At 40.1% G+C, this 9,215-nt stretch overlaps 1 protein-coding gene across 1 annotated transcript in view; it reads right to left on the bottom strand.

Annotated features, from left to right (window-relative positions):
• Window positions 1-1,748: 1,748 nt before the first annotated feature.
• LOC121380094 (acidic mammalian chitinase-like) overlaps window positions 1,749-9,215 on the bottom strand; it is a 21,504-nt gene continuing 14,037 nt past the window's right edge. The window contains exons 8-12 of the mRNA XM_041508846.1: window positions 8,884-9,006; window positions 7,869-8,014; window positions 7,363-7,445; window positions 3,188-3,475; window positions 1,749-1,958 (exon numbers count right to left, since the gene is read on the bottom strand). Coding sequence (XP_041364780.1) covers window positions 1,786-1,958; window positions 3,188-3,475; window positions 7,363-7,445; window positions 7,869-8,014; window positions 8,884-9,006 — 813 coding nt within the window. The 3' untranslated portion in view covers window positions 1,749-1,785. The remainder of the gene's footprint in view (window positions 1,959-3,187; window positions 3,476-7,362; window positions 7,446-7,868; window positions 8,015-8,883; window positions 9,007-9,215) is intronic.

Below are 9,215 nucleotides of genomic sequence, written 5' to 3'. Positions count from 1 at the left end.
GTTTTTGTCAGCGAAATGAAGTTTTCTACTGGGATGTATGCGGCCATTGGAACTGATTGAACGCTGGAACGCTTATCCTTTCGACAGCACTTTCCTCTTCTTGTTGTTGTTGCTGGGTTTGTTTTTGGGTGGGGTTTTTTAAATACATGTGGAACGACCGTAGGTCGCATTATATAGAATTATGTTTGGCTATTTGACAAAAATAATAAATTCGTACGTCTGAAATTATTTTAGACAAATACAATTGATATTAAGATACTACAAACAACCTACGATATTCAGAAAAAGCATTGGTTATAAAGATATTCATATTTTTAAGAAAGGAAATGTAAGAAAATTATAATTTTAATAAAACTTTTAAAACATCTACAAACTCAGGTCGGGATGATTACTTGTCAACATTACCAAATATCTTACAGCTCTACTCTTTTGTTAATTAATGAAAGTGCTCTAGAGGTGTCGTTGAACAAAAATAAAATTCTACTTTGAAAGGATTTGACTTACTTGCATGGTATTCTTCTGACTGTTGCCGTAGAACTCGCTTGAAGTTGGACTGTAGTTCGTCATTCGTCGCTCTCACCCACCAACGTGAAAACCGCCACGTTTATGGTTAATAATACATTCAGAAAACAGTATCATTATCATAACTGTATTGTTATGACGCCAGATGTTGCACATTAAAGTGAAACCATCCTTTTTGATGCAAGAGATTCGGGTGAGTGGTATTGTAAGCACTTAAGGTGTAACAAATCCCACGTAGAATCAATTTGTGTTTGTCGAGTTCCAGCTATTACTCCACGACTGGTATATTAAAGGTTGAGGTATGTGTTGTCCTATGTCCGAAAAGGATATATAACATATCTCTTGATGTTCATCAAAACTACATTTTTAATAATGATAAACGAAGAGGTATTAGATCGTACACATTTATAGACCATTTTAAAGTTCCACGTTCTATATAATGAGAGTACGTACGTACGTATGTGTTTATGTATATGTGTATGTAGAGATCTATGTATGCGTACTCACTCTGCATCTCTCTTCATGTTTGTCTTTCTCTCACAGTAGCTCACACTCACTCACAGACACACACACACACACACACAATCACACGCACACACGCATTATTTCACTCTCTCTCTCTCTCTCTCTCTCTCTCTCTCTCTCTCTCTCTCTCTCTCTCTCTCTCTCTCTCTCTCTCTGCCTGCATATGGAATAAAATGAGATTGTGTGTGTGTATGTGTGTGTGTGTGTGTGAGTGTGAGAGAGAGACAGAGAGACAGAGTGTGTGTGTTTGAGAAAGTGTGTGTGAGAGAAAGAGATTGTGTGTGTGTGTGTGTGTGTGTGTGTGTGTGAAAGCGCGCGTGTGTGTGCGTGATTATGTATATGTGTGTGATTGTCTGTGTGTGTGTGTGTGTATGTGTGAGAATGTATGTGTGTGTTATTGTGTGTGTGCGTGAAAGCGTGTGTGTGCGTGATTATGTATGTGTGTGATTGTGTGTGAATGTATGTGTTATTGTGTGTGTGTGTGTGTTATTGTGTGTGTGTGTGAATGTATGTGTTGCTGTCCTCTGTGTGTGTGTGTTTGTGTGTGTAAATGTATGTGTGTGTGTGTGTGTTATTGTGTGTGTGTGTGTGTGTGTGTGTGTGATATTGTGTGTGTGTGAATGTGTGTGTGTGTGTGTGTGTGTCTTTTAAAATTATAACGTCAAGACCGGGTCGAAATAATAAAGTCAGTATGAAATGTGGATCTCAAAATTCGACTTTATTTCTAAAGAGGATCATTTAGGGCGCACACTGGGGGACGTTGAAAGGGAAGTCGCACGTGTGGATCTTGTCGTTGTATACCGTTCCTGGCGCGCACTTAAAGTGGAACTCACTTCCTCCGTTACACTGTACGTAGTAATTGCAGTCAGCAGTGTCGGCATGGATGCCGTCTCCTAATTTGAAGCAGAGATCTAAAGACAACAGGTGAAAATGTATCTCACCGGTATAGTTTTTACAAAGTTGAGCATACAAACATTACCCTATGTAAAAGGTAAATCTGAAAACCAATGTTTAACTTTCTACCTGAGAAGGAAACGTCAATCCCTGTAACGTCATTATGATTATTATCTTTGTTTTACAACTTCACCACCTGAAGTTTGAAATTTTGCTACTCTTTACTTAGAGGGGTCCAAAAAGAGAAGCAACTCTTGTTAAATGTCAGTAGACTGGTAACACATAACGTGATATGGAATTCAGTTTTAGTATTTAAAAAAGGAGTTTGTTTTGTTTAACGACGCCGCTAGAGCGTATTGATTTATTAATCATCGGCTATTGGATGACAAATATTTCGTACTTTTGATATATAGTCTTAGAAAGGAAATCGCTACATTTTTCCATTAGTGGAAACGGATCTTTATATGCACCATCCCACGGCCAGGATAGCACATACCACGGTTTTTGATATACTAGTCGTGGTGCACTGGCTAGAGCGAGAAGTACCGTAATCGGCCCACCGACGGGGATCGATCCCAGACCGACCGACCGCACATCAAGCGAGCGCTTTACCACTGGCATACGTCCCGCCCTTTCAGTTTTGGACGCAGGAATCAACCATAAATTAGCAGTTAAATCAATTCTGATTCCACTAATTTTTGACGTTATGCGACTTTGAGACTGCCCACTTAAAACAGTACTGATCTGTTTTGAGATTTTACAGGGAAAAGTAGAGTTCATCTGTAAAAGAATTACACCCAGAAATCGACTGGCCCTTAATTAATAATATTTTGTTGAGTATATTTTAAGCCCGAAAGGCCCCAGTCTTGTACAGCCCCTTTTTGTTTTGGACCATATGGTTAATGATTATGATTATGCCGGCGTAAACGGGCCGCAGCTTGGTATCAGCATTGTGTAATTTCTGTGTTGGCAGCATATGAAGAATACCTTGAAAGTCTTCGGTGTATACAGGTTCCAGTCAGTGTATTAAGATTACGTCGCGGGTGTGTATTTAAGGGGCGTTAGGCATTGGCGGTTTCGACCGTACGTTTACCTAGGGCTGACGCTACGGTATTATAGTTACAACTCCTGCAATGCTGTGGAGATTGCATTGGAGATTTTAATTCTCCACTGCAATTTTTATTTTTTACGGGATGTTTTTTGGCCATATCAATTTTTATAATTACAAGGGCTGGAGTTATCTTACCTGTTCCACCAAGAGGTATGGTAACGGCTATCTGGGGAGGTTGCGTCATGTGGGTCGTCTGGACAACCGGAGGAGTCTGGGTAATTTGTTCACTGACGCATTTGTAATTCCGCGGCCAATCACAGATCTTGTTGTTGGGGTTGAAAACGAGACCGGGAGCACACTTCATGTTGAAGGACGACTTGGAGACACATATGTAGTACTCCGTGCAGCTGTCCTTGCTGGGATAAAAGCCGTCGGTCTTGTCCAAACAGCTGAACGTACTATCCTGGTGGATACCCGGATATTCTGAAACAGAAACCAGTTTGGCAGCAAAAGTTAACGTTTATTTTGTTTAACGACACCACTAGAGCACATTGATTTATTAATCATCTGCTATTGGATGTCAAAAAATTTGGTAATTTTCACATATAGTCTTAGAAAGGATATTTAGTAGTAACGGGTCTTTTATAAGCACCATCACACAGACAGGATGGCACATACCACGGCCTTTGATATACCAGTCGTGGTGCACTGGCTGGAATGAGAAATAGCCCAATGGGCCCACCGACGGTGATAGGATCGATCCGAAACCGACCGCACAAGCGAGCGCTATATCACCTGGGCTACGTCCCGCCCCTTTGTATTTGAGGTCGTAAACTAGTGATTATATCAGTGATTTTTCATTTTACTCTTCTTTTTTTTCGTACGTACTAAATTATTGAGACGTAAATCTGTTTTAGGCTACAATAAACATTAGGGCGACAACAAACACCTTATTCATACAAACACTGGGATTCTAAAGAAATAAAACAAATGTATATACTAAAAGGCAAAAGTTATTGTGACACACAAAAGACAAAGATAATTAATGATAAGTTTTTACTGCCGTGTATGAAACGTTATAATATAGAAAGAAAAATGTCAGGTGTGGAAACGAGCAATAGTCCATGAAAAGTGTGCACCTGCCATATGCAAATGAGCCACATCACTAAATGGTAGCGAGTGTGTCCACCTTGAGCATTGATACAGGCCTGGCACCGTCGTCTCATCGAGGCCACTAAACGATGGAGAAAGTTCCTGGGAATGCCTGTTTCGCAGATGCGTCGTTAGGATCCATGTGTCTTGGCGAGGGGTTGTCACGGGTGGTCGGCCGCTACGGGGACGTTCCCTGACCTGGTTGTTTTGTTGATATCGTTACCATAAGTGCCATATAGTGTTTCTGTGGACGTTAAATTGACGTGCATCAAACAGTTCACTAATGGTGTTTTTCTGACTTCTGGACTTCTGAAGGCTACACAGAGTGGCAATGATTTACGACTGAATGTCTTGTCTTTTATGGTGAACACTGGACAGCATTTCTCCCGAATATTCCAAGTTTCTTGCACAAAGCATGCAATCGCTGCAACAACTGCTTGGTTGCATTTCTTCGAGCTGTTTCATGCACATTTTCTCTGGTTTACATCCATAAATCAATTCACAAATTTATTACTCCAAACAATCCATGTCACAATAACTTTTGCCTTTTAGTATATGTGTCATTTTAGTCGTCAAAACAAACATCTAGTAGTCAGAAATAGCTTATAATTGCAAAAACCTCGGGACAGTTCCTTTGATTTAGAATTTATATTTCGGTGCAAGCCTACAGTTATTTTGAATGAAAGGTTGCATGTAGCAGCTTTCGTTATACAACGTTTTCATGTTTTCATTACAAAAATAGAATGCCAGATCACAGTTATCTTCCCATTTGGAAATCCGGAAATATATCCGCGAAAGTAGTCTGCTGTTTCACTGTGATTATTTCATGGCAGATAGCTTAGGTCTCACTACACGGATGTCATCTGCCATTGAAACCCATGTTAAATTGCCCAACTTCAAACGAAGATTGCCAATAGAACGGGTTCTCGTTGGCACTAACAACATACACCATTGCGAACATACATTATATAAGCATTTATTTTCACTCCAAAATTGAGAACATTTCCGTCTCAGTTGTTTGCTATATGACCGCATCTGGCTGTAGTACCGGTCCGAACAGGTGGTTCATTAACCGATTCACTTGGGCTGTCACTTGCGCTATATACCCATGTCCCAAAAGGTCGATGCACAATATTACAAAATAACATGGGCAAAATACAGCAAGAAGGCTTACCATTAAACATACATATTGTTTTAATTCTTCACCATTTCCTAGAAGTGAATATATGAACCATAACATGTGTCACAATTAAGAACTATAGTGGACCGTGATCAATGAACTCTCACCCGGAAGTGATCTGTGTAGTGAGACCTTAGAAGTGGTAACTATATATTAGGCTGACGTGAACAGGCGACAGCATTTAGTTTTCAAACGTGTAACTTGTTAACATGTTTGTGGTAATGGCGGCCCAAGCAAAAATAGTCCTTTTTGTGTAACATGAGTGTACTCTAGCTATGTTTAGTGGATGTGTTTGTTTAAACCAATATTCTGGGAGAAAGAGCTGGACAACAGCCGTTGTCTCTGTTAGGGTATGTTGCCCTCGGGCAGACAAAGGTGCATACAAAATCCATAATTTTAAAAAAAAGTGATACAGCCACTAACACTATACAGAAACATATAGCGTAAATAATTGTGGTCTGTGGCTGAATGCTGTTTTCAAACGAACGATAACTCTTTTGTATCACTTTTTTTTCTAAACCAGACGAGTTATCTGGACGTATTTTAGATTTGTAAGGAAATTTCCTTTTCTGTTGGGGAGGGAAAAAAACCCCGCATACACAGATATATAGACACATAAACAGCCACGCACGCACACACGAGTTATTCAGACTAATTAATCAAAAGCAATAAATATACAATGTTAGGATAAGGTAAGGTAGCAGACCATAGTTATTTGTGAATCTTCAGCTGATATTTATGCATACCAGGCCATGGCATCCTAAACGCCCACCTATGGTTTAAAAATAAATAAAGATACGGGTATCAGCAGCAACAGTAGTATCAGCAGCAGTAGTAGCAGCAGCAGTAGTATCAGCAGCAGCAGCAGCAGTAGTAGTACAGTAGTAGTAGTAGTAGTAGTAGTAGTAGTAGTAGTAGTAGTAGTAGTAGCAGTAGCAGTAGTATCAGCAGCAGTAGTATCAGCAGCAGCAGCAGTAGTATCAGCAGCAGCAGCAGCAGTAGTATCAGCAGCAGTAGTATCAGCAGCAGTAGTAGTATCAGCAGCAGCAGCAGCAGCAGTAGTATCAGCAGCAGCAGCAGTAGTAGTATCATCAGGAGCAGCAGTAGTATCAGGAGCAACAGTAGTATCATCATCGGCAGCAGCAGCAGTAGTAGCATCAACAGTAGTAGTCGCAGCAGTATTAGCAGCAGTAGCAATAGCAGTAGTAGCAGCAGTAGTAGCAGCAGTAGTAGTAGCAATAGCAGTAGTAGCAGCAGTAGTAGCAGCAGCTGTAGTAGCGGTAGTTGTAGCAGCAGCAGTAGCAATAGTAGTATTAGTAGCAGCAGTAGCAATAGTAGTAGTAGCAGCAGCTGTAGTAGCAGCAGTTGTAGTAACAGCAGTACTAGTAGCAGCAGTACCAATAGTAGTAGTAGTAGTAGCAGCTGTAGTAGCAGCAGTAGAAGCAGCAGTAGTAGCAGCAGTTGTAGCAATAGGAGCAACAGTTGTAGCAGCAGCAGTAGCAATAGTAGTAGTAGTACTAGTAGCAGCGGTAGTAGAGTAGTAATAGTGGTATACAGTAGAAAATATTTCAAAATAAAATGTAAAATAAAAAGATTGACACCTTTGGTGGAGGGACTTTCTGGGCCCGTGCTTATAAAACTTAAAGTCTAGACTTTAATAAAGTCCAGACTTTAACGTAATGCTATTTGAATGGCGTTGCCATGACGTTAAAGTCTGGACTTTATTAAAGTTTAGACTTTAAGGTTTATAAGCACAGGGCCTGAACATGAAACGAGTTACTATGTAACCGATTGGCAGTTCTTGTAACCTACCTATGAACAGAACAAGGGTTCGTGTGAAATATTATGGACTGTGCAGTTCCGTAGGAACCAGGGGAGAAGTCGAATGTGTGTTTAACTATACATAAATATAAACAATCTACAGTCCACACTATTAAATGGGAATCTGTCCCCGTAACAAGTGTACTCATACAATGGTTGCAATAAAGATTGTATTGTATTGTATTGTACTATTGTATTGTATTATATTGTATCTTACGAGTAGACGCTGGACCGGGTGTGGCGTAGTTGGCCTGTGTTGTGTGGTGATGACCTGGATTCTGGGTAGGAGGCCGTGTGAACCTAAACAAGACAGTTTGTAATAAGCGAATTATCACCACTAGTCATGAGTATTTAGAAGGGTCAGTAAAGAATTGGATAAGCAAAGATTCCGGATTCAGCCACTGGCGATGTCAGAAGTTTAGACCGGAACTGACGTGTCAGAACTTTAAACTGATAAAGGCACGTAAACAGAGTGAACTGATTTGTTAATCATAGCTTTTAAGATGTCAAACATTAAATTTTCTTCACTCCGACACGTAGTCTTCAGAGGAAGACTGCTACATTGTTCCATTAGTGGCAAGAGATCGTTTATATGCACTTTAACATATTGTAGTAATTCAAATTAAGACAATAAAAATCAGAGGCTTCGTAGAGATGGATATTCTGTAAACACTGAGGGACAATCTTAATGTTCTGAAACATTTGGCCAATCTGTAAACTTACACGGATCCCCACATGGAATCACACTCGTGTTCGATTGCATGTAGTAGCGGGTAAGGCCCGTTTCCGCAGCTTGTGCCTTTGAAGTCGTCCAGATCCATTGTCCATATCATGACTCCTCCAAACTTATGTGCTTTCACGTACTGAACCTGAAGAACAGGAAGAAAAAGGAATTATTAAAACAAGTGTTTCAACCAAAGGTATTTTAATATTAATGCATTTCAGAGTATGTCATAATCTAATTTTGGGGCGAGACGTAGACCAGTGGTAACGCGCTTGTTTGATGCGCGGTCGGTCTAGGATCGATCCTCGTCGGTGGACCCATTGGTTTATTTCTCGTTTCAGCCAGTGTACCGCCAATTATATATCAAAGACAGTGGTATGTGCTGTCCTGTCCGTTGGATTGTGCATATAAAAGATCACTTACTATTAATGGAAAAATGTAGCGGGTTTCCTCTCTAAGACTATATGTCGATATTACCAAATGTTTGACATAAAATAACCGATGATTAATAAATCAATGTGCTCTAGTGGTGTCGTTAAACAAAATAAACTTTAATCTAGTTTTGTTGTCGTACTTTACCACACTATACTTCCATTTCCGTTGCCTGTTGAGTGTAATTTGTGTAATCGAAATGTAGTTTTCGTCATATCGACGCTCTGATACGTGTGTTCCTTCATGGCATAGAAAGATGGAGAGATTTTTAAATTTGTATTTATATTCAAGAGGTGATTGAAAAATCATTTGCCTAACTATAGTTCGTCCCATCCTGTTTCAGCAGGTCATATGAGTGAGTGCGTGTGTGTATACAATCTATACTGGTGTTAGTGCAATGTGCTGTTTCAGCATGTCATATGAGTGCGTGTGTGTATACAATCTATACTGCTGTTAATGCAATGTACTGTTTCAGCATGTCATATGAGAGAGTGTGTGTGTGTGTGTGTGTGTGTGTGTGTGTGTGTGTGTGTGTGTAAACAATCTATACTGCTGTTAATGCAGTGTTCTGTTTCTCAGTACCTTTGTTCTCAGACTCTGTTCGTCGTCGTACCCTACCCACTGGTCTCCGTGAACTAGATACGGGACGTTCCCGGCTTCTGCAATACGATGGACATGGCCTCCATTTTTCTCCATTTCACAGATCTTTAAGAAAAATCCTGGTTTGAAAACCACAAACATCTGGTGCAGATGGGGAGGTCATGATGCCTCCACAACAACCGTAGAAGAAGTCTTAACATTATGAATAAACTGACTTAAAATGTCCTAAAATGCACTAAGGCCTTGACCTTAACATCAGGGTTAAAAATTAACATGAAAACCATGATCGCCAGCAGGGCCAGTTGAAAAAAGAT

The sequence above is a fragment of the Gigantopelta aegis genome, chromosome 8, assembly GCF_016097555.1.
Source record: "Gigantopelta aegis isolate Gae_Host chromosome 8, Gae_host_genome, whole genome shotgun sequence".
Classification (NCBI taxonomy): Eukaryota; Metazoa; Mollusca; class Gastropoda; order Neomphalida; family Peltospiridae; genus Gigantopelta; species Gigantopelta aegis.
Note: the sequence above shows the minus strand (reverse complement) of the source record. Positions and strands in the feature narration are given on the sequence as shown.